The sequence below is a fragment of the Notolepis coatsorum genome, assembly GCF_963971535.1.
Source record: "Notolepis coatsorum genome assembly, chromosome: 7".
Lineage (NCBI taxonomy): Eukaryota > Metazoa > Chordata > Actinopteri > Aulopiformes > Paralepididae > Notolepis > Notolepis coatsorum.
The window spans coordinates 7070625-7096657 of NC_140171.1; the positions used below are offsets into that span (position 1 = coordinate 7070625).

Genomic DNA, 26033 nt, shown 5'->3' on the forward strand with positions numbered 1-26033 from the left:
GCCTCCACCCTCCCCAGCCTCTACCCTCCCCAGCCTCCAGCCTCCACCCTCGCCAGCCTCCACCCTCCCCAGCCTCCACCCTCCCCAGCCTCCACCCTCCCCAGCCTCCACCCTCCCCAGCCTCCACCCTCCCCAGCCTCCACCCTCCCCAGCCTCCACCCTCCCCAGCCTCCACCCTCCCCAGCCTCCACCCTCCCCACCCTCCCCAGCCTCCACCCTCCCCAGCCTCCACCCTCCCCAGCCTCCACCCTCCCCAGCCTCCACCCTCCACCCTCGCCAGCCTCCACCCTCCCCAGCCTCTACCCTCCCCAGCCTCCACCCTCCCCAGCCTCCACCCTCCCCAGCCTCCACCCTCCCCAGCCTCCACCCTCCCCAGCCTCTACCCTCCCCAGCCTCTACCCTCCCCAGCCTCCACCCTCGCCAGCCTCCACCCTCCCCAGCCTCCACTCTCCCCAGCCTCCACCCTCGCCAGCCTCCACCCTCCCCAGCCTCCACCCTCCCCAGCCTCCACCCTCCCCAGCCTCCACCCTCCCCAGCCTCCACTCTCCCCAGCCTCCACCCTCCCCAGCCTCCACCCTCCCCAGCCTCTACCCACCCCAGCCTCTACCCTCCCAGCCTCTACCCTCCCCAGCCTCTACCCTCCCCAGCCTCCACCCTCCCCAGCCTCTACCCTCCCCAGCCTCTACCCTCCCCAGCCTCTACCCTCCCCAGCCTCTACCCTCCCCAGCCTCCACCCTCCCCAGCCTCCACCTGCATCAGTCTATTTCATCACTTAGTATGCTCTCTACATGCCATGCTGGCTTAATGTCTCAGTTGTCGGTATCACATACGTAATCTGAGGATGTCACTAAGGCTCTGCTCTGGATGTCCCAGGGGGGTGGTTATTATTTGAGCTTTCAGCCAAATCTGTTGCAGGCTTGCATGGATTTGTACTGAGAGCATCTTGAGAGCAGATGCCTATACCGCCAAATACAACTATATAATATAATATAATATAACCATTTGTTGCTATAAAGGGTTTTATTATTATTATGATGAGTGTTCCTGACTGAAGTCTATCTGTCAGCTATTGTATTTGCAAAAACTGCAACAGAAAATAAACTTGGATTGATTTAGAACGTCTACGTTTGAAGTTTGAAACGGTCTATATAGTGGTGAGGTTGTTACAAATGGGCTGTTGGCATTTGGTGATTAGAACCAAGGAAACCATAAAAGAAGGAAGGGTCATCACGTCATCGTGTAGAGCGTCAGTGCACATCGGTGCCAGTTCTATTGAAGCCTGTATACAAGCTATCTGAGGAAATATACATCAACCAATATATCAAACGTTAGCTAGTTAACAATGCAACAAATTGCCGATCATTCTGACATCCGAGGTAATAACCTGTTTAAAGTGTCCACACTTTGCACCGCTACACGGTAGGGCTGGGCGATATGGCCAAAAATGATATCACGATAACGATATGATAATGTTATATCACTCGATATCGATAATTATCGATATTGTTATAAGTATAAAAAAAAAATATATATATATATATATATATATTAGGGCTGTCAGTTTATCGCGTTAATTACACAGCAAATTATCGCGTTTTTTTATATATATATATATATATATATATATATATATATATATTTTTTTCATTCATTCCATAAGAACGTAGAATAAACATTTATATACTTTTTTTTTTTAAATGGTCCATTTGCATGTTCTTGGTATCTGATTCTAGGGACATCTATGCATCTCAGGGAATGTATTCCCAGTGTCAGAAATACTGTGCCTGTTACTAGGCTTGAGTAAATTGTAATGAACTAAATGAGAATATCAATTCAATTATTATAATTTTTTTTAATCTTTGACTGTGAATAACACCATGCTAAAATTGACCAGACCTGAAAAATCTAAGCAAATGAATAAAGCGAAGATGATTAAACAGAAGGTTTTGTAGATACAGTACTGAATTCTGCCAGGACACATGCCATTTGAAATATGATTATAGAATATCAGGCCTAAAATGGTTATGCGATTAAAATGTGATTAATTAATTACAAATCCTGTAATTAATTAGATACATTTTTAATCGCCTGACAGCACTAATATATATATATATATATATATAAAAATAAAATTTTAATTTAATTTTTTTTAACAACCGATGTATGTTTATTTTGCAGCAATTCTTTGTCGTTGCCGCCATCTTTAGTGTTACAGCCCAGGGTTTCTGTTAGAAAATATTGGTGCCGGTCTGCCTGTCCTGGAAGATTTCAATCTCCCGGACAAATGGGAGAAATTCCGGTCAGAGTTTATTGAGCTTAAAAACAATTGATAGGCAGGCTATATAAAGAATGACATCCTCAAGGCATGTAGATTTATAATATTTTAACTTAAAACTAGGCTACTTTTGCGTATATACATTATATTCCAAATAAAATAAGTCCCGTCGATAGACTCACGTGTAGCCCCTTTCGTGACTGCGATGCTTTCAAACCCCGCCGCGTGTGTGTGAAACCCTAATGGAACGCTGGGTACCTTTTGAAATGTCTGATATATTTTGGACCCACTGCAAGCTTTTAAGCAGTGCTTGAGGTGCACATTAACATGGTTAGTAATGTGGGAGCCAGTGACTGCGTATTAAAGCCCCTGGCTTGCATCGCAGTCACGAAAGGGGCTAACTCACGTGCTGCTGCTGACTTGAAATCAAATAGGCGAATTTCCGTCTGTGCCTGTGGGCAGTCGGCCCGACATTAAACAGCAGTCTGTTATAATCACATTTTTATGAGCTAACTAATTCCGTTATATATTGGACATTTGTATTAATTATATCAAGCGAAGAACTGAGAAATTTGGCACTACTGAGACGGCAACATTGTCGTGTGGGGTTCACTGAAATCTAAACGTTGCATGATTTGCCAAATCCAATTACTATCTCCGCCTCCCAACGAAGCGATACGCTAATCCAGCATCAAGCTCCCGCCCCGCCATTCTCATCAGCAAACCGCAGGTCGCGCTGCAGCAGCTGTCACACCCCAAATGAATCTCGACATCGCTTCACCAATAATATGTCGGACTTCAACAGAATTATTTTCACAGGACATTATGACCGGAGAGATTTAAATATGTCGGACTTCAACAGATTTTCCCGGTAAAAAAAAACGGTAATTACTGGACAACGGAAACCCTGTTACAGCCCCTCACACTCCAGTTCTCAGGCTGCAGCTGGTTTGAAAGCTAAAGTAAACAGGCTTCTCTGCTGGCTGTGGCTCCAGGGGAGTTGAACAGTTCTGGCTCTGCTAGTTTCTTTTCTATCTTTTGGCGCTTTTTTGGTGGACAAACCACCGCACATGTGCACCGTGACTTGCGACTGGAGACTAGCTCTGCTAGCACACATGGCCTACTGTGTACAGACGGTTTCAAACTGTATTTTAAATTAGAAAGCAAACAAAATAAATGGACAAGAGAAAAAAATATCTCAATTTGGTCAGTATTGTCATTTGGACAAGCAAAGCCATTACTTTAAGTTGCAGGCAAGAAAGACAAGTCTGTCCACTGTCTCTGGTTTTTAAACTGCCCTGTAGCAGGTCACAAAAAAGAAAAAGAAAAATTCAATTGATATCGTTTATTAAAATATATCGCGATAATTATCGTTATCGTTTTATCGCCCAGCCCTACTACACGGTGACCTTATGACCCTTCCTTCTTTTTTTTGCCTTTCTATCATTTTCTCCCATCCCCCAATTTAGTCGTTAGTCATCCTGGTCATTGCACACATTTCCCTACTGTTGGTCTGGGGAGGGTGTGTAGACTACCACATGCCTCCTCCATTACATGTGGAGTCGCCAGCCGCTTTTCACCTGACAGCAAGGAGTCATTGGGAGAACGTAATGTGTGCAGAGGTTCACGCTATTTCACCCAGATCCCCTCCCTGCTGAACAGAAACCCTGACCGACCAGTAGGAGTCGCTGTTTGCAATGACCAGGAGTCGGACCCCACCGGCTTCCCACCTGTGAACACTGACAAGTGCCCCTGCTAGTTGAAGAAGTTGAACCTGTCTCCTGCTGCTCGGTGTTGAAAGCACGTCAGTTCTCACTCATAGCTTGCGGATGCATAGACTTGTTTCTAGGCCTGCCACGATAACAAATTTTGCTGGGCGATTAATTGCCCCCGAAAATATCGCGATAAGCGATATTATTGCGACCGGTTAGAGAATTTCTTTTTGAGAAATTTATTTCCCAAAACTTTTATTTTGAAGCCCACCGCTCCGTCTTTTCCGGTGTTTTAGACTTTTATTTTGAAGCCCACCGACCGGACCGGAAGTATTGTTGTTATTATCCTAGCTTGCTGATGCTGCTGGTGGACTGGGGCCAGCTAACGTTAGCTTGCTGATGCTACTACTACTTCGACATGCTGCTAATGGGCTGGGGCCAGCTAACGTTAGCTTGCTGATGCTGCTGGTAGATCGACATGCTGCTAGTGGACTGGGGCCAGCTAACGTTAGCTTGCTGATGCTGCTGGTAGATCGACATGCTGCTAGTGGACTGGGGCCAGCTAACGTTAGCTTGCTGATGCTACTAGTAGATCGACATGAGCTAATGATAAAACAAATGTTGAGATTGTTGGTGAACAACTAACTTTAAGTTAGTTTTAACGTTAGCTACTAACGTTAAAACGCTAACGTTACACTACAAATAACGCTACTTGGTTAAAAGGAGCAACACTATTGAGAAATGTAGTTAAGCTATGTGGTGTTGCCCCACGGAGCTCCTGTGCTGTGCTCTCTGCTCTGTAGTAAAGCCAGCGGCCCGCCTCCCAACACGGACAGTGACTGACAAGGGGCACTGGTTCCGCCTCATTAAAACAAACGCGCAAATAGCAATTAATCGCGCCCGTCAAAATCATTGCATTAATTTTAATTATCGCGGCAATTAATCGATTTATTGCTTATCGCGGCAGGCCTACTTGTTTCCTGTTTGTATACACACTGTTTTGGAGCCAATCAGCAATACCCACTGGAACATGTGACTGAGTCGCCCCCAGACCTTGCTCTTCTGCCGCTGCGTGAATAAAAATACAACAGGGCTGATTGGAGAAAGCATAGTACAAGAAACGCTGTGTTAGAAAACTGTTTTTGGCCTTTATCAGCCTTCATCTGCCTTTCCGTGAAGTCTCTGCGTTGTTTATTTTGTTGGTTGTGAGGCAATCGTACGGTGGAATTCTGTCCTCCCTGTGCTCGCTGGAACACTGTTTCACCCCGTTAATGCATCCGGACAAAAAATGTACTGGAGTCGTCGTCTCTTTATCAGAAAGGATAAATTTAACTTAATTTTATTTAAAAGTCACAGAAAAGATGATTAGGGTTTTAAATAAGGACGTTTATGGGGTTTCTTTTTTTTTAAATATTTAATTAAATTTTTATTTTTAAATTCCATTTGGGCTGTGGGGGTGTTTAATGTCTGAAGGAGTCGACTGAAGGCTTCTTGCCCTCTGCGAAAGCATGCAATTGGTCCACTGATCAGCGTTTCCGTTAGAACATATTCGTGCCGGTCTGAGTGTCCTGCAAGATTTCTATCCCCGGACATATTCCTGAAATTCCGGTCAGAGTTTTAAACAGCAGTCTGTTATAATCACATTTTTATGAGCTAACGAATTCCGTTATATTGGACATTTGTATTAATTACATCAAGCGAAGAATGAGAAATTGATTTGCAGAATCAAATTACTATCTCTCGCCTCCCAAGTTAGTGCGATACGCTGATCCAGCATCAAGCTCTGCTCGCACTGCAGCAGCTGTCACACGCACCCCCAAATGAATCTCGAGTCGACATCGCTTCACCTCGTTGTATCAGACACGTCACACATATCATAATGTTCAACTTCACACACAGCAAACTGTAGTTGATCATCACATTGCCTCGTTTGCATGCAGAGAGCGAGAGGACGAGCCACATGCTCGTAATGCGTTTGTTGATTTCATTATAGCCTACATTTAGTTATAATCAATTATATGCATTACTATGTGACACGGCAGTCAACCAACAGTTGCATTATGATTAAAAAATGTCAACACTTACTCACCCCGTCTCGTTCTGCCTATCCGTTTTGTACCTGCGACTAGATCCCCATTGCATTGGAACAGGTGGACTTCTGCGAGGCTCGCAACGGTAGCAGCAGACTGGGGATGCTCTTTGTGGTTCAATCAATAAAGTGTACTTTGTGTACGTTCAATCAATGTTATCTCTCGTACATCATAGACGCTAGACTACTAGACTATAATGTCGTACCTCAGCCAGGAGAATTTAACTTTCCACTCGGGCCGCCGCCTGAACGCTCGACATTTGTTTATTTTCCGCGGGAGCATCGGCGGTCTCTGTGACTTCAGAAGACTCATCTTCGTTGTCAATGTCATTATTATTAGACCTGCTTGTGCTTGGTTTCATGAAATATTTGTTAGGTTTAGCTTGTTTGGCCATCTCTCTCTCTCGCTCGTATAGCTGTTTGTCGTTATTATGGTGGCCAGACAGGCTCAAAAAAAGAAAAAAAAATATTCACATCCGAGCGGCGCCATCCGCGCTTTATTAGAGCGAAGCACAATGAAACAAATGAATTGATTGTTTTGTTCATCGCATAGGCTATTTAATTTTAGCCTATTTTAATACAATTCAAATAATAAAATTGTGCTTAGAGGAATTATTTCCACCGGACATTATGACCGGAGATATTTAAATATTCGGACTTCAACATATTTTGCCAGTCAAATACCGGTAATTACCGGCTAACGGAAACGCTGCCACTGATGGATACATATAGATATTTGTCTAGTTCTAGTGTGTTCATTAGACGGGTGAAATCCTCTTTCAGTGCCTCTGTGCCAATTTTTTTAGGCAGTTAGCCTCACTGGTATGTGCGCCATTAGCGTTAGCCACCCTTCTAGACCTCTTTGCATTTTGAATAATAACAAATATATATATCGATTAATTCGAATTTATGATTTAGGACGATTTTGAAAAATTAAAACCGATTTTCAATTTTTTTTTTTTTTTTTTTTTCCCCCCCCCAAGAGTCACCTTATTTTACAAAAAGTGATGTTTGGTGAAAGTTAGATTTGCACTTTATTAATCCCAATAGGGAAATTCATTCTTGTTTGATGATCAAGAGGCACCTTTTATTTGTTTTAAGGGAAGTTTGGTGAAAAAGCAAGTTATTGCACTATTAATCCCAATAGGGACATTCATCTTTGTTTGATACTTTTTTTGTGTCAAATAAAAACAAAGGTTATTTGAATGATTTCCTTGGCGTTTCTAGTTTTCAAGAGAAAAAAATCGATTAAAATTGTAAATCTGATTTAAAAAGAAATAATCTGGGATTTAATTTTTAGGCCATATCGCCCAGCCCTAGGTCAGCCCTAGAAATTACATGCATGCGCTTTCCTGTCTGTTGTTCATACTGTAGACCAGCGGTTCTCAAACTACAGGTTGTGACCCAAAGTGGGGTCGCGGGTAGGTGACAGTGGTGCATAGCATAATCCATAGGTGCATAGGCAAAAAATTTTATATAAATCAGATTGAGTTTTCCACCTGGCAGCTGTGTGTATTTGCCATGTCTCAACGGAGGCCGACACACAGTATTCCAATACACATCTCACTACATCCTTTGCATGTATAATCACGGGAGGGGGGTCTGGTCTTTTGTGTGTAACCTGGACTTGCAATGGATAGGTTTGTTGTCGGAAGCGGTGTCGGTTGGCCGCGATGAAATGGGCTCTGTGCATAACCAGCTGCTATACCACACTGAAGTGAGGTGGCTATCTCGAGGCTGAGTATTAAATCGCCTTTTTTAACTCTGAGAAGAAGCGTGGATTTTCCTTGCAGACAAAAACAACCCATTGGCAGAGAAATGTGCTGATAATGAGCTGGATTAAGAAACCCTGTTAGTGGCACTCCGGGATAATCAGCAGAGATTTGGGGGTATTTACTCTGCTTGGTGGCGTTTTGTAGGAACAGAATGTTGCAAATTATTTTTTGAAGCCCATCATCTGTAGCCACTAGAAGGGCTCATTGAACAATTTCGGACAGAGAGCGTGGACAATTTGGACAACTGGATCAAAGATCTTTCATTACGCATGACGCAGCACTGCAGGCCTCCCACTGTCTGAGCAGGAAGTGCTCAATGATCTTTCGTGTGACAAGCTACTGAAAGTCAAGTTCACTGGACAGGCCCTCGCAAAGTTGTGGATATCAGTCCGGAACGAGTACCCAGTGTTGTGTAATTCTGCGCTGAGAAAGCTTGTCCCCTTCGCATCAACATACCTCTGTGAGACCGGATTTTCAGAGTAGCAGCGGATCTCCGCCAAAGCACACGTCAACGTATTTTCTTTTCATGTTCTGGCAACATATTTTGGCTAAATATGCCTAGTTTTATAAATGTGTATACAGAAACAATTCTGTTGATTTTGTTGATATTCATAAATTTCATTGATAACATAGTGCTGTAATTTCATTTTCTAATAAATACGCATGATCAAGTTCAACAACGTGTGCTTTTATTTTGATATTCCTTATTTCCACGTTGAAATTACGCGATGCATTAACACTTTCTGCGCCAACAACAAGTTTACTCGTTATTGGCCGCCAGCGTTTGAGCGCCAACAACGAGTAAACTCGTTATTTGGTCTGTTTTAATTTTTTTCGATTTTAATATTCTATTCAATGTCATGGACCTGTATGTTGCCGTTAAAAGGCATACTGGGACGCCGAGGGTGCAGTACCGGCCAGATCCGGCTAGGTGGCAGTATCGAGAGTGCAGTAAACCCTGTTCCAGACTGTGTGTTACGTTTAAATCCCTCCGGGCGCTAAATTTAGACGGAGCCGAGTAAATCGCTTCATCCGACCACTTCGACACTATCCATAAGTTGTGCCAAATTATGTCCGGGGCCAGATGGACACCGATACTGGAAATCGCGATCAAACAATTGGAATAATATTTTTGGAATACCCCGACCAAAGGTAAGGACTATCTTGACATCAATTTCAGCTTGATCCAACAATGTTTTCATATCTATCCAGCTGATCAGCGTCTGTAGTGTTCAACACGAATGCCGTTACTGGCCATCAAAGCATAAAAAAACCTATTATATACATTTGATTTGGAAATAGTAGTGTGTTCAGGCAAGAAACGCCAACGCTTATAGTAGAATACACGTAGCGCCCTATAACTCAGCTTTTCATGAATTATCCCGGATCACTCCTAAACTATACTTATATTCACCACGGAATAACGCGCAAAATATGCATGAAAAAATTATCTCTTTTTTGCATGTTCGACGGAAGAAAGTCACTGTCAAATAGTATTGTCTCCATAGCTATAATATAGAATATAGATATAGCTCTACAAACAAGGTGATGCACTCCTATCTTTAAAGCGTGGCATAGCTAGACCGGGACCAGGCTAATCCCTGGCGCTGAATGAGTTAAGTAGGGATGCACCAAATGGGAAATTCTTGGCCGAAACCAAATACCGAAAATAGGAAACAGTTGGCCGAAAACCGAATGCCAAAAGGCAGAATATGATTCATATATATATATATATATATACCGGTATATACCGGTATATAATGTATTTATTTTTTACCAATGTTCAGCTACCTGATTATGGCAAAAAAAACATGATTATGGCTAAACTTTACTTAAATAATATTAATAATCACTATTATGGGTCCATAGAACATTTATTCAGCACTTTTGAAGCTTCCTAGTTTCCGTAGTTGATGAGGTCACACTAGGATATCAACACACAAGCAATATAAAGAAACGAATGGCCAATAAATGTGAAGTTATCTTTGAACCTCTGTTGTCAAGCCACGTCAATATAACCCCCCCCCCCTCCCCTTCCTCACTAATGGACTGGTGTCGTGGAGTCACACCGCTGTCTAGGCCTCTAGGGTACGGCTAACGTTAGTTAGCCTAGCGGCGGCTAACGTCAGTTAGCTTGGCGGCTTGCGTCAATTTAATTCAATTGAAGGTCAGAGCTGGTCTGTGTCTAATGAAATGCGTTTTGATTACGTCATCACAACAACACGTTGGGTTACAAACGTAACCCTGTTATTTGACATTCTGTGATATTTTATATATATTTTCGGCGGCCGAATATTCGGTGCACCCCTAACATTAATTGTGGGGTCCTAAATAAAATGGGGTCGTGGTATAAAAAAGTTTGACAACCCCTGCTGTAGACAAATGCTGTTTCCTGGTTCCCAACTTACTTCAAACGTACTCGTTATCTCGTACCACGTTGCAGATATTCGTCACGCGCCGGCGGGCGATGCCATCATGATCAACCTCGTTATTTATTCAAAACGTACTAAACAGACCAACCTACTGTAGTGCTGAGCCCAAACGTTCGGACCTTCGTTCGTTACGTTGGCATTCGAATTCTAAATCAACATTCGAATATAAATTTTTTAATAAAACAATAAAATATATATATATATATATATATATTTTTTTTTTGTTATGTGTATTCATTCTCTTTAAACCAATGGGGTTTTTCTTCACAGTTGCAGATAAAGATTAGGCTACACTAATATTATAGTACTAAAACTGATGAGTTATATTCATTAACACTTTCAGAGCCGGCCGTGTTTTCCTTTTTACCCCCTTGAATGCCCAGCACCACTTCAATGTTAACGTTAATATCGCCTAATCTATGTTTTAAATTATGGCTATGTGTCTAATCTGCCCGTCGCATTATCAATGACCCATTTCCAGTCAACATTGTCGAAGCGGATTGTTTTTTTATCGGTTCATTTCCGTTTTATATCATTTTGAAACGCCCTCGTTTTCATGGAAAAAATAAGAGATTCCATGATAATCGCCCTGTACTGGAATATTCTAGAACGTTGTCATTTTTCGGCCTATTTATGAATCGTTTTCAAATAAACGCTAGATTATCGATAGTATGTGTACGTGTGCTGGTGCCGCGCGCTGGTGCCGCGCGCTGAAAATCGATTCTCTCAGTTCCTGATCGCTTTTACAGTCAAACAGCCATATCACATTATAGGGGGAAAGCTTATATCTCTGTGAAAAAAGGTCTGATTATCCTAATACTGGTAAAATAGATTCCTTACCTGAGATCAGATGGTATCCAAATGGATTATTCCAATTCCTGATCGCCATTCCGAAAATCGATCCTTTTATTGATCCACCGCGTATACTGTAAAACACATAATCCCCGCTGCTCTGAGGGTCCAGAATGAAGCTGATCGACTCCGGTCACATGCGTGAGAAGTAAAATGTGGAGTCCGGGTTTTTTTTTTCTCATGCCTTTTCATTGAGTCCAATCCAAAAGGGTGAATTACCATCTGGGAGACGATAGGGGGTGCTTTTTTCACATCTGAGCGCCTGGGGTGGCTGATTTACCAACGGTAGACTCGGTTGATGAAATATGAATTCAGATCGCTAATAAGAAAAAAGAGAGAAAAAACGAATATTCTCGTGATGGGCATTCAACCCGCGGGGGTAAACCCGAGAACTCGGGTTGGGCAATCAAAGTGTTAAAGAAAGTTGATTTAATAAAAAAAATATACAAATTTTATCAGATTAATGACTATTCAAATTGAGGATTTAGTTTGAGGATATTGTTTTTTATGATTATTATTAAAAACGAAGGTTCGAACGTCCGTTCGAAAAACCCTGACAAAGTTTGAAGCCCAAAAACAGGCTTCGGGCACAGCCCTAACCTACTGTTCCTCAGTAATGGTCAAACCACAGGCGCTGTCTGTCTGTCATCCACCCCGTTATTCAACTTCACCATTTGATTGCGGGTCAGGTCAACCCCCCCCCCCCTTTGAGTTTATCTTTAGAGCAGGGCGATGGACCACCAGCCCTGATTCCAAACTCTAAGCATAACCCACTTCGAAAGAGGGCCAAAGCATAACCACTTCGAAGCACAGAATATATATGTACAAGGCGGACATTTCTATCCCAGAGCCCTTCGTAGCTAAACCAATCAGAGAGGGTCTTCCCTGTACGCGCGGGCTAGCCAATCGGAGAGCGTCTTCGCAAACTGCGGCTACGATAAAAAAAATCACGCATCGTCGTCTTCTCTATTCTGCCTTTGTTTTAACTCTTTCAGTGCCACTCACGAGATTTCTCGTGTTTTTTTATAGGTGGTTGCTAGCCACTCACGAGATTTCTCGGATTTTTTTTTTTTTTTTTTGGCGATCTGAAAAATTATTGCATCACCCGAGCCTACCCGAGTATAGCCGAGGGGCGCCGACGATCACTGTGGAAAAAAGCGCCCCCTGTCGTCTCCCAGATGACATAAGTGATTTTGGAATGGACTCAATGAAAATTAATGGGGAAAAAAATCCGGTACTCCACATTTTCCAGTTCACTGATCCAGCCGGGGTTACCAGAGTTCATTCTGGAGCCTCAGATCCCCGCGGATCATAGAGATCTACTGTGTCGCGTTGGATCCATACACGTATCGATTTTTTCGAATGGTGATCAGGAATTGGAATATACCAGTTGGATACCATCTGATGTCAGGTAAGGACTCTATGTTATCAGTGGTAGGATAATCGGAGTAAGTTTGATGAAGTTATAAGCTGTTTTGTGAAATGTCTTCTTTCGGTTTCACTGTAAAACTCTGTGAGGTAATCAACGGAGCGATTATCAGTGCGCGGCCGTAATGTGCTTGCGTGCACGTATAATATTGATCATCTAGCGTTTATTTGAAAACGATTCATAAAAAGGCCGACGAATATCAACGTTGTGGAATATTCCACTAAAAGACGATTTTCATAGAATGCTCCAGAATGAGCTGTTTTTTTATATCAAAACGGGGGCTTTTCTAACTGCTCTGAAATGGAAACGACGCGATAAAAAAACAATCTGTCTTCACAGCACTGACTGGAAAATAGTCTTTGATAATGCGATGGGCAGATTAGACACATAGCCATAATTTAAAACATAGATTAGGCGATATTAACGTTAACATTGGCGCCGATGGTGGCATTCAAGCGGTAAAACGGAAAACCAGGCGTGGCACTGAAAGAGTTAAAATTCCCCTAGATAAGACAGAATCCTCCCCTGTATCTCTTCCAGGAAGAGAGCTACACTCCCCTTTTGACAATACACACACCACACTTTCCAGCTTGACCAACTGGTATTTGTTCATTCATCTCTGTCCAATGTTTCAAACACTCGATCAAAGCTGGCCTATGTGTGTGTCGTTAATTTTCTTCCGAATGCATATTAGTTTTATTTTGGCTTATGAAAATACCAGCCATTGAGAGTTAACTAAAAAAAAAATTCTCTCTCTTCATACATGGCTCGTGGTGCTGGTCTCGTTGTTTACCGCACCGTCGTCGGCCTATCTCGTCTTCAATTAGCAAGATCGGGGTCACGGCCACCAACTGTTAGAGAACTGTTTTTGTTCTTTGTCACCCTTCATCTGCCCTTCCCGTGAAGTCTCTCCGCGTTGTGTTTATTTTGTTGGTTGTGAGAGGCAATCGTAGGGTGGAATTCTGTCCTCCCTGTGCTGGCGGGAACACTGTTTCACCCCGTTAACTCATTGGACGCCACTCACGAATAAAGTCGGGTTAACTCGCCGCCGGTTGAGCGCCAAACCCGAGAAAAGTCGGGTTTTCTATCGTTATTTCTTTTATTCGATATTCCCATTCGTAATCCATCGAGGGAGCCTGTGTTATCATTGGGAATGAGTCTGAGATCGCAAACGTCCAATACCGCCGCCTGCCGCCTTGAGGCCGGTATTGCACATCCTTTGAAACTCTCTGGCTTGGTCCGTGCGTCGATCTAAAAAGTCCGAGCCGGGTTTTCCTTATCGGGCAGGACAAACGTTTATAACACATGGATTGAGGCGAATCAAGCACTCCCGGTTCATGTTCTTTGGTGGATTATGTTGGCAACACGATCGACATCAATACTTGGAATGGCGATCAGATAATTGGAATATTCTTTTTGGAGTACATCAGGGTAAGGTAAGGGCTATATGGTATCAATCTTGCGTTGATCGAAGAATCCCTTCTCCACGATTCGAACGTATGTGTGTAATGTGTGTGTAACGTATTCCGTTGGTGACGATCGAAGCATAGAAAAACGCCCCCCCCCCCCCCCCCCACCCTTCCCCACCCTTCCCCACCCTTTCATGCATTCATGATGAAACATAATACCGATAATATAGCGTTGATTTCAGATTGATTGTTGATACAGGCGAGAAACGCCACAGTTTTTTGTGAAATGCACTAAACGCTGCATAACGGCGTTTTCTGCGATTAGACAGGATTACTCTAAAACTATACTCATATTCACCACGGTATAAAACGGGAATGTATGGATGAAAAAATTATTTCTTTTTCACAAATTGAACGATAGATACTCTGTCAAATGGGCAATAGTTTTATATCCATAGCTATGATATAAAATATAGTTTGAGCTAGGGCTGGGCGATATGGAAAAAAATCTTATCGCGATAACTATATGATAATGTTATCATATTTCTCGATATCAATAATTATCGAAATTGTTATAAGTAAATTTTTTTTTTTTTTTTTTTATAAACAACAGATGTATGTTTATTTTGCAGCAATTCTTTGTCATTGCCGCCATCTTTAGTGTTACATCCCCTCACACTCCAGTTCTCAGGCTGCAGCTGGTTTAAAAGCTAAAGTAAACCGGCTTCTCTGCTGGCTGTGGCTCCAGGGGAGTTGAACAGTTCTGGCTCTGCTAGTTTATTTTTGATCTTTTGGCGCTTTTTTGGTGGACAAACCACCGCACATGTGCACCGTGACTCGTGACTGGAGTCTAGTTCTGCTAGCACACATAGCCTACTGTTTACAGACGGTTTCAAACTATTTTAAATTAGAAAGCAAACAAAATAAATGGACGAGAAAAATAAATCTCAATTTGGTCAGTATTGTCATTTGGACAAGCAAAGCCATTACTTTAAGTTGCAGGCAAGAAAGACAAGTCTGTCCACGGTCTCTGGTTTTAAAACTGCCCTTTTGCAGGTCACAAAAAAAAATATATACATATATATATATATATATATATATAATATAAAAAAAAAATCTATTTTTTTTAAATTTCGATATCGATTATTAAAATATATCGCGATATTTATCGTTATCGTTATATCGCCCAGCCCTAGTTTGAGCCCTGCAAACACCGCCATGTGTCCCTATTCTTTAAAGCGTGGCCTTCTTACCACCTCTGGCGCTGATTGAGTTAATGCATCCGGACAAAAATGTAACGAGTCGTCGTCTCTTCATCAGAAAAGATGTTTATTTCCATAAACATAACATCTCGTACAGAATAAAAGTCTATGGTGGTATAAGAAACTAGATTAATAGATTCTATCTCTTGTCGGTCGCTTTGGTGGTTCTGCAGCCTGTCCTGTTAGCGGAAGCCTGATAGCCTGTAGCTATCTCTCTACCGCGTGGTCTTTTCCCCTCCCCCTCCAGCCCTCGTTCAGAGGGCCGGATCTCAGCTACTCAGTGTGGTCCGTCTCGCTGTCAAAACTCTTCTGGCTCCCTATCAGAAAACAGCTTAACCGCCGGCGGACCGCAGATGACATCACGTCATAAATCAATCTCTCCAGACAAATACAAATTTATTTATGATTTAAAGACCCTAACCATGTCACAACAGCAGTAATGGTGTATATTTTCAGCAATACGTTTGGTTTACCAATAGGTTAAAGTGTTATTAGTGAGATTTTAGTTCATGAAATGTCTTCATAATTTAGCGAATATCCGCCATTTTGAATTAGCGGCGCATCGCCGATTGTAGTCATATGAGGAGAGGGCATCCAGACCTCTCAATGAGCGTTGAAATTTCGAGAAACTACCTTTCCCAGGCGATTCCAGCTTTCCTACAAGCAAATTACTTCTGTATGATTTCTTTTGGTATTCTCTATCACAAACCTGAACGTTATTGGCATAGATTGGAGCGCAGTTAGTGTGTCTACTAGGGCTGCAACGATTAATCGACTACGTCGATCATAAAAACTCGTCGACGCAGAATTTTTGCGTCGATTGGTCATATAAAAAAATTAATAAAAATAATTTTCTTTTTTATAATTTATTTATTTATTTTTTTGCACTACCTATCTTTGTGAAAGTGGCTTCTCAGCTCTGGTCCAGCTGAAGACAACGCAGAGGAACAGATTGGACATTGAGCATGACCTCAGAGTTGCTTTGTCTACCATCACCCCAGCCTTTGAGACTCTTGTCAGGAGCAAACAACATCCCCAGTTATCCCATTAGTTCCCTGGGATGTTAAGCTAAGAAGTCTGCTATATATTTTTTTTAGTTATTTAAACACTTTCACTTTAATTTGTATTATTTAATTTATTTATCTTGTTATGAGTGATTGTTGTATTGTTCAAATACATTTTGATTTAAAGTTGCTTAACACTTTGATTGCCACTCACGAGTTTTCTCGGATTTATAATAGTTACGTTGAAAGCCACTCACGAGATTTCTCTGAATTTTTTTTTTTTTAAATTGTTAGCGATCTGAAATCATATTGCATCACGCGAGCCTACCCTAGTATACCCAAGAGCCGCCGGCGATCAGATGTGGAAAAAAGCGCCCCCCTATCGTCTCCCAGATGACATCAGGGATTTTGGAATGGACTCAATGAAAATGGATGGGGGAAAAAATCCTGTACTCCACATTTTCCAGTCCACTGATCCAGCCGGGGTTACCACAGTTCATTATGGATCCTCTGAGCGCCGCGGATCATGAATTCTACTGTATACACGTTAGATCTATACACTTATCGATTTTTTCGAATGGTGATCAGGAATTGGAATATACCAGTTGGATACCATCTGATGTCGGGTAAGGAATCTATGTTATCAGTGTTAGGATAATCAGACTCATTTTGATGAAGATATAAGCTGTTTTGTGAAATGTCCTATCGGTTTCACTGTAAAATCCATGAGGAAATGAACACGGCTATTATCAGCGCGCGGCTTGAATGGGCGTGCGTGTACGTATAATATTGATCATCTAGCGTTTATTCGAAAACGATTCATAAATAGGCCGACAAATATCAACTTTCTGGAATATTCTAGTAAAAAGCGATTATCACAGAATGGCCCAGAATGGGCTGTTTTTTTTTTACCTCAAAACGGGTGCTTTTCAAAATGCTCTCAAACGGAAATGAAGCGATAAAAAACCAATCTGCCTTGACAGCACTGACTGGAAAATGATTATTTGATAAGCGACGGGCAGATTAGACACATTTAAAACATAGATTAGGCGATATTAACGTTAACATTAAAGTGGATGGTGGCATTCAAGCGCTAACTCTGGCGCCACCTGGTGGCACTGAAAGTGTTAAGATCCAAATTCAAATGTTTCATGAGTCATTATTTTAATTTGCTATGGGATCATCATGTTATGTTAAGTTAACTGTTAAGGCAGAGGGACTGGACAACGGGGTGACATTCACAGGTGTGCAGACTTGAGCATGTGAGGTAAAACATGCATTGGAGAAGGAGCCATGCCCACAGGAAGCAGAGATTGAGGGTGTGACAAAAATAATCGTTAGATTAGTCGACTAATCGAATGACAAAAATAATCGTTAGATTAGTAGACTAATCGAAAAAATAATCGACAGATTAGTCGATTACCAAGATAATCGTTAGTTGCAGCCCTAGTGTCTACCTTCTGTGAACATTTAGCAACAATCCCTGTTGCAATCTGATCCAAAATGGCGTAGCCATATCCATTATAAGAATGGAACTGTACATACAGTAGATTTCATTCATGGTTCTTCCTGCACGCCTGGAGATACTAAATCCAAATTGAACTCTGCCATTTGAAAGAGGAGAGTCATAGATGTGCGAGTTGGCTATAATAAGGTAATTTATAGGCCTGGTATTCTATAATAGTATTTCAAATGGCATGTGTCCGGATGGCAGAATTCAGTACTGTATCTACAAAACATTCTGTTTAATCATCTTCCCTTTATTCATTTGCTGAACGAGCTCAGTGGCAGTTTTTCATGTCTGGTCATTATTAGCACGGTGTTATTCAGTGTCAAAGATGCAAAGAAAAATAATAATTTATATTATCCTTTGTTTCATCACAATTTACTCAAGCCTAGTAACGGACACAATATTTCTGACACTGGGAATACATTCCATGAGATCCATAGATGTCCCTAGATACTAAGAACATGCAAATAGCCCTTATAGAAGTGGAGCAATCTTCCATTTACTTGGGTATATATTTTTAGGCGAATTTTCAGAAAATAGGGGTGGGCTTAAAGGTTAAAGTCTCAAGCGATGTTTCTCAAACTCCCACGTCACCCCGGCCACCCCGTCACCCCTAGCAACGGCCGTCAGCGGCTTCTGACCCATATAGACACATATCATTTAGGGCTGACCTTCAAAGCTTTTTTTGGCAATCGAAGCTTTGGGGCCGAGCTTCGATTTTAATTCAAAGCTTCGAGAAAAGATTATTTTTTTAAAAAAAAATTATTCAATTTTTTTTATCTTATGTTGTGGGACTTGTACAGCACTTTGGTAAACTTTGTTGTTTTTAAATGTGCTCTATAAATAAAGTGGATTGCATTAATTAATTAAGTAGCCCCTTCTGTGACTGTGACGCAGCCAACAAGGTTTCACTCGGCTGCGCTGCCTGGGTGCAGTGGGGCTGCTCTCATAGCCCACGACATGACATTACATAATTATGTTGCAACCTTCGTCTATCAAGCAAACAATTATATAAATATTTATATGTAGTTGATGGGAGACAAAGGCAGAATTAGACTTAATTAAGCACGTTTTATTAAGACATATTTTTATATGGGTCGTGACACTTTAAAAAAGCAGCACAATGAACACAAATCTGTCCGACAGTCTTAAATAACAAACGGCATTGCTTCGCTTCTTCGTCGACATGTCTGCTGCACATGTCCTTGTTGTTTTCAACACAGATAATCTCCACGTGCTTGTTGTAGAGAGGTGGAGTCGAGGCGCCGCTTACTTTCGTTTCATTGGAATGGAGGCGGGAAGGCGCCGCTTACTTTCGTTTCATTGGAATGGAGGCGCAAGAATGTTCGAAGCCTGTGCCATTGAACGAAGCTTAGAAGTATTTAAGACAGCCCTAGTATCATTACTAGCACTCTGCTATCGCTTCTGAATGTTGACGTCTCCCTGACTGTGGGTGACCTTGGCTCTCTGGCTTTTCCCCCACAGGTCCTGCTACAGAGAAATGTCTGTCTGAGAGTTTAACACATTTAAACTCCAGTATATAGATATTTACACATCGGCATGTCTGCGTGTTTGAGTCTTTCAACTTTTACATTGTAAGCTTGGCATGGATTGACTGTTTATTGCTGGCACGGCTGGGGACGACAGTGGCTCAGGAGGTAGAGCAGTCATCTGGTAATCGGAAGGTTCCCGGTTCGATTCCGGCTCCTTCCTCCTGCAGCTTGTTGAAGTGTCCTTGAGCAAGACACTTAACTAGGGTTGGGTACTTTTAAGGGTACAGACCGAATTACGTTGGATCAACCGGTGTCACATTTCGGTACCTAAGACCCGCCCAGTTAGAAAATAATCCAAATTCTGGGTGCCTGTTTGTTACGTGCTTAAGACCCACAGGGCGTGTTGGGTTTGTTTGTGTGAGCCGCTGGCGCTGCTCTTGTTTTGCATTTGTGTTTTGGCCGCGGTAGTGAAACAACCTGTAACACACTTTCTAGAATCACTCACATTATGTGTTTTGAAGATGCTATGACATGTGTGTAGTGATGCACGATATATCGGCCGCCGATATAATATCGGCCGATATGGCAGTTTTTTTACACATCGGTATCTGTCCGATATCAAGATAGGGCCGATATAAAAAAAAAAAAAAAAAATCTTTTTTCTTTTTACATGTTTTGGCCTTAAATAGTTTCAAAATATCAGTCATTTCTGAAAATAAGTTACAAAAGTAAAAAAATTATGCGTTTTGGAAAATAGCTCTTTAAAAAGTGTTTTCTATACAGAGATATCGACATCGGTAAATATCGGTATCGGCCAGAACAGCAATATTAATATCGGTTATCGGTATCGGCCACAATTTTCACATCGGTGCATCACTACATGTGTGTGTTGTGTCTTCAGAATAAGTACATATGAAGCTCATGAAGATACCATGTGTGTGTGTTTTGTCCTCAGAATAAGTACATATGAAGCTCATGAAGATACCACGTGTGTGTTTGTCTTCAGAATAAGTACATATGAAGCTCATGAAGATACCATGTGTGTGTTTGTCCTCAGAATAAGTACATATGAAGCTCATGAAGATACCATGTGTGTTGTGTCTTCAGAATAAGTACATATGAAGCTCATGAAGATACCATGTGTGTGTTTGTCTTCAGAATAAGTACATATGAAGCTCATGAAGATACCATGTGTGTGTTTGTCTTCAGAATAAGTACATATGAAGCTCATGAAGATACCATGTGTGTGTTGTGTCTTCAGAATAAGTACATATGAAGCTCATGAAGATACCATGTGTGTGTTTGTCTTCAGAATAAGTACATATGAAGCTCATGAAGATACCATGTGTGTGTTGTGTCTTCAGAATAAGTACATATGAAGCTCATGAAGATACCATGTGTGTGTTTGTCCTCAGAATAAGTACATATGAAGCTCATGAAGATACCATGTGTGTGTTTGTCCTCAGAATAAGTACATATGAAGCTCATGAAGATACCATGTGTGTGTTTGTCCTCAGAATAAGTACATATGAAGCTCATGAAGATACCACGTGTGTGTTGTGTCCTCAGAATAAGTACATATGAAGCTCATGAAGATACCATGTGTGTTGTGTCTTCAGAATAAGCTGGAAGGTAGACAGTACCGAGACGCCCAGGACTTTGCTGCCGACGTGAGGTTGATGTTCTCCAACTGTTATAAGTACAACCCGCCAGATCACGACGTGGTTGCCATGGCGCGCAAACTACAGGTAAGCAACACAATAGATACACGACCCAACTACAGGGGAACGCGGCAAATGCAGGATATCGTGCGTGGATTGTAAATCCGACGACGTGTGTTAACAGACCACCCCTGTTCTTTTCACAACAAATGGGGTTTTGTTGAATGCCTGTAGTTCCCCGGCCTCCCAGTGCTGACGAGTCTGTCTCCCTCGCCCCGACAGGACGTGTTTGAGATGCGCCTGGTCAAAATGCCAGACGAGCCGGCGGAGCCCGTCCTCCTCGTCCCTACCCCGTCGCCGGCCCTCCACCCCGCCGCCGCCCCCTCCCTCCACCCCGCCCCCGCCATCATCAGACAAGCCCCGCCGCCTCCCGCGCCCGTCTCCGACGACGACAGTTCCAGCTCCTCCTCCTCGGAATCCTCGGCGGGAGACTCGGAACACGAGCGGCAGCAGAGATTGGGCGAGCTCCAGGAACAGGTTAGAGCAGCGTCTCCCTCTCCTCTCCGCCCCGCCCCGCCCCGCCCCGGGGGTTACCGCCGCTTAGCTGTAGCTAATGTGATCTAAAGCAGAGAGCGAGGCAGAGAGCGAGGCAGAGAGCGAGGCGACACGCAGGTGAGAGGGTTCAGTCCCTGGCCAGCAGGGGGCACATGTGGTTCATAACCACGACACCATCTCTAGGTACAGCTTGAGGAGATGTTGTGTTGATGCTGGACACAAATGTGGGTGTTTCAGTCCTGCACAGGTAACGACCCACATCCCGGGAGAGAGAGTTCTCCAGCCTGACCCGAGCCCAGCGGGGGACCTAACCTTGGCCCGTTTTATCTTTTTTTCTTTTTTTTTTTTTTTTTTTGGCTGTTTTCATTTTTTTTTGCTCTTCTCTTGGGCTCAACAGCAACCAAATCTTTGGCCTCTAGGTGGCAGTATCGGGCAAGCTAGTGTGTGGTAAAACGGAGCAGCCGTTCTTGGACCCCCCCTTACAGGCGTATATTATTATTATTTGTAAAGATGTGTCACTACATTCATTGAGAGGTTAATTGTTGGTCTGGAAGCCTCCAGAATGCGTGTAAAAAATTTACCTTTTTGTGAGGGAACAAACAGGGGGAATAAGACCTCCCTTCAATTGTTTCCTCTCTCCCCATATTAAACACCAGGACACGGATTACAGTTACCAAGACGATGACAAGGTAACTATGACCAGCTCTGATCAGCGCTCGAGCCGCCCCCCCCCCGATGTTCTGACTGTCCCGACCCGGCTGCGCTCGCTCGCACGTGGAGCTCTGAATGCTCGCAAACCACTGCTGACAAAAACACACCGCTACACAAGTCTGTCTTGGTTTAATGAGCATAGGGGGGAAAAAAACACACGCCAGCAATCTTAATAATAATCTACAGAGCTACAGTTTTATAAAATATTTAATAATATAACTTTTAATATAAAAAGCATGGTGTGTTGTTATTGAATGCATTTCTCTTTTTATTTTTCTCGTTTTGCATAAAGTGCTTTTTCAGTTGGTCTTGGAGATTCTCTCCTCCCTCACTCCGTCGCTGCACTGCAAGACATAGAACACGGTGGCCATTTCTGGACATCTTTTACCCCCCCCCCCCCCTTCCGGGTTGGGCTCAGTCTTTTTGGTGTGATCTCGGTCCGGTTCCCAGAGGCCTCGGCTCTCAACGGGCTCGGCTCAGGCTCTTGATTCTTAGGCCCGTTTTAGAATCATGGTGGGGGGGTGGGGGGGGCTGGTGTTGCTCAAGGGAACCTATAAAGATGAGGATCTCTAAACAGTGGGCAGGGGGGAGCAGGGACCAGCCGAGGTCATGGGACTGATGAGCTGACGTAGTAGACGCAGGCTTTTTATTTTTTATTATTTTTTTTACGGGTCTTGTTTTCATGTAAACCTGTGGGTTTTTTCTAGGGATGTTCGATATTGGCTTTTTTTCCCGATATCCGATATACCGATATTGTCCAACTCTTAATTTACGATACCGATATATGCAGGGATCCCCCCCCCCCCAAAAAATTGAATAATTTCAGGTAATTAACATTACATATCTCTTGTCGTGGAATTAACACAACATTATGCATACTTTTGACAATAAATAAAATAATAAGAATTTGTTCTTACTTGCTTGCCTGGGTAAATAAAGGTTAAAAATTTTTTTTAATTCTTTTGAAAACCGATACCGATCATTTCCGATATTACATTTTAATGCCAATATCGGCCGATAATATCAGTAGGCCGATAATATCGGACATCCCTAGTTTTTTCCTTTTTTAAATTGAATACAAAATGTATTTAACCCTTTCACTACCACACTACAAAAGAGTTAACCCTTTCACTGCGACACTACAGATGGTTAACCCTTTCACTACCACACTACATACGGTTAACCCTTTCACTACCACACTACAGATGGTTAACCGTCTGTAGTGCGGTAGTGAAAGGGTTAACCTTCTGCAGTGTGGTAGTGAAAGGGTTAACCTTCTGCAGTGTGGTAGTGAACAGGGTAAAGGTGGAACCACCATTATCTTTTTTTTGACCAGTCACTGAAACTTAAGTGAACAGAAAAGGCAGTCAGGACGGAGAAATGGTTGTTAGAGGAGGATGGCCACAGGAAAGAGAGCGAGGACAATTTAATGTGACAAACACACAGGCGTGCCTCTCTGCTCCACCCGAAGGAAGCTGTAAATAACAGAGGAGCAGGACGGCAGGAAGCACCGCTGTCCTCCTGTCTCCTCAAGCCCCGGTGTCTGCTGTTGTCCCCCCCCCCCCCCCCCCCCCCCTACCTCCGCAGCTCAAGGCCGTTCACGAGCAGCTGGCCGCACTGTCCCAACCGCAGACCAGCAAGCCCAGCAAGAAGAAGGAGCGGGAGAAGAAGGAGAAGGAGAAGGAGAAGGAGAGGGAGAGGGAGAAGGAGAGGGAGAGGGAGAGGGAGAAGGAGAAAGAGAAGGAGAGAGAGAAGGAGAAGAAGAAGGAAAAGCACAAGAGGAGGAGTGGAGCGGCGGAGGAGCCGGTGGAGGCCCCGCCCCCCGTCGTCCTCCAGGGCTCCAAGAGGAGCAAGAGCAGCGGCAGGGAGCCAATCACTGCCAAGAAGGAGAGGAAGAAACCCAGGTGGAGTGTGGCGCTGCTTTACCATTACTTCCTGTATTTAACCCTTTCACTACCACACTACAGAAGGTTAACCCTTTCACTACCACACTACAGAAGGTTAACCCTTTCACTACCGCACTACAGAAGGTTAACGCTTTCACTACCGCACTACAGAAGGTTAACCCTTTCACTACCACACTACAGAAGGTTAACGCGTTCACTACCACACTACAGAAGGTTAACTCTTTCACTACCGCACTACAGAAGGTTAACGCTTTCACTACCGCACTACAGAAGGTTAACCTTTCACTACCACACTACAGAAGGTTAACCCTTTCACTACCACACTACAGAAGGTTAACCCTTTCACTACCACACTACTGAAGGTTAACGCTTTCACTACCACACTACAGAAGGTTAACATTTCACTACCACACTACAGAAGGTTAACCTTTCACTACCCCACTACAGAAGGTTAACCCTTTCACTACCACACTACAGAAGGTTAACCCTTTCACTACCACACTACAGAAGGTTAACCCTTTCACTACCACACTACAGAAGGTTAACCTTTCACTACCACACTACAGAAGGGTAACCCTTTCACTACCACACTACAGAAGGTTAACCTTTCACTACCACACTACAGAAGGTTAACCCTTTCACTACCACACTACAGAGGGTTAACGTTTTCACTACCACACTACAGAAGGTTAACCCTTTCACTACCACACTACAGAAGGTTAACCCTTTCACTACCACACTACAGAAGGTTAACGTTTTCACTACCACACTACAGAAGGTTAACGCTTTCACTACCACACTACAGAAGGTTAACCCTTTCACTACCACACTACAGAAGGTTAACCCTTTCACTACCACACTACAGAAGGTTAACGCTTTCACTACCACACTACAGACGGTTAAGCAATATAACATGAGAAGGAGCATGTTATAGTAAGTATTGTATTGTAAACGAAGCGTTCCAATACAGGTGAAGTGATGAGGCACCTCGTGGGCCAATCGGAGTGCTTGACGAGAACCAGCTGTCGTCTCTCGTCATGTTAACTCCGTAGACGTCTGTAAATCTGTCGAGATCTCAATAGACAAATCACGAGCACATTTCCTTTCTTGTTTTATCCCAGTTCTTGTGGCTTGTTTCATATACAAAGCTGTATGATTTAGATTAGATTCAAGTGTATTGCCGTCGTACAGCACAACGGTACAGTACAACGAAAAGAGGGCAATATACAATGTGTACAGGTGGTTAAACTGGGTTGCAAAATATACAAATGAGTACTACCGAGTGCAGTGCTAATCGGATGTATGTACAGAGTTGTAGTGTTTTGAGTGCTTCATTTCAAACCTTTTTTTATACAGGTAAAAAAAATCGTAGTTTAATTTACAAGAGCTCTCTGCTGGTTCCCTGGGTTTTAATCTCTCTCTCTCTCGTCCCTCCGTCACAGTAAGAAAGAAGGGGTGAAGAACAGCCGGGCGGGCGCTCCCTCCTCCGGCCCCACGGCCCTCGTGCCCTCGGCCTCGCTGGAGGCAGAAGACCACACAGGTATGTATGAGACAAAACGGCAACGTGGGCACATTTTTATTCCATGCGATATTTGTCAGTATGAAAGTGTCTGGCAGGTTAAAAAAAAAAAAAAAAAAAATATATATATATATATAAAGATTCCTAAAATCAACCAATTAAAGCCTCCCCCCCCCCCCCCCCTCCAGTGATGTCATCGATGTCACATGACACCTTTGTAAGGCAGTAGATCCAGCGGCAGTTCCTCGAACGAGCAGAAGTGAATGGAAATTCTACGACCAGCTTTTCCTACTAAGGAGACAGACGGAGGCTCCGCCCACAGTGACGAGAAACTGTGTCGAGCCGAGAGATGTTCACCATTTAGACGTCCTCTTCTGAGGGGCAGCGGGACCCAGTTGTAGTTAACCCTTTCACTACCACACTACCAAATGGTTAACC

General features: G+C 43.0%; 1 protein-coding gene across 1 annotated transcript in view; it reads left to right on the top strand.

The window, feature by feature from the left end:
* LOC311232232 (bromodomain-containing protein 4-like) overlaps positions 1-26033 on the top strand; it is a gene marked incomplete at its 5' end in the record, with an annotated part of 60604 nt that overhangs the window by 14705 nt on the left and 19866 nt on the right. Inside the window, 5 exon segments of the mRNA XM_084318964.1 lie at positions 20862-20990; positions 21186-21440; positions 22115-22147; positions 23757-24073; positions 25519-25616. Of these exon segments, the coding sequence (XP_084175090.1) occupies positions 20862-20990; positions 21186-21440; positions 22115-22147; positions 23757-24073; positions 25519-25616 (832 nt within the window).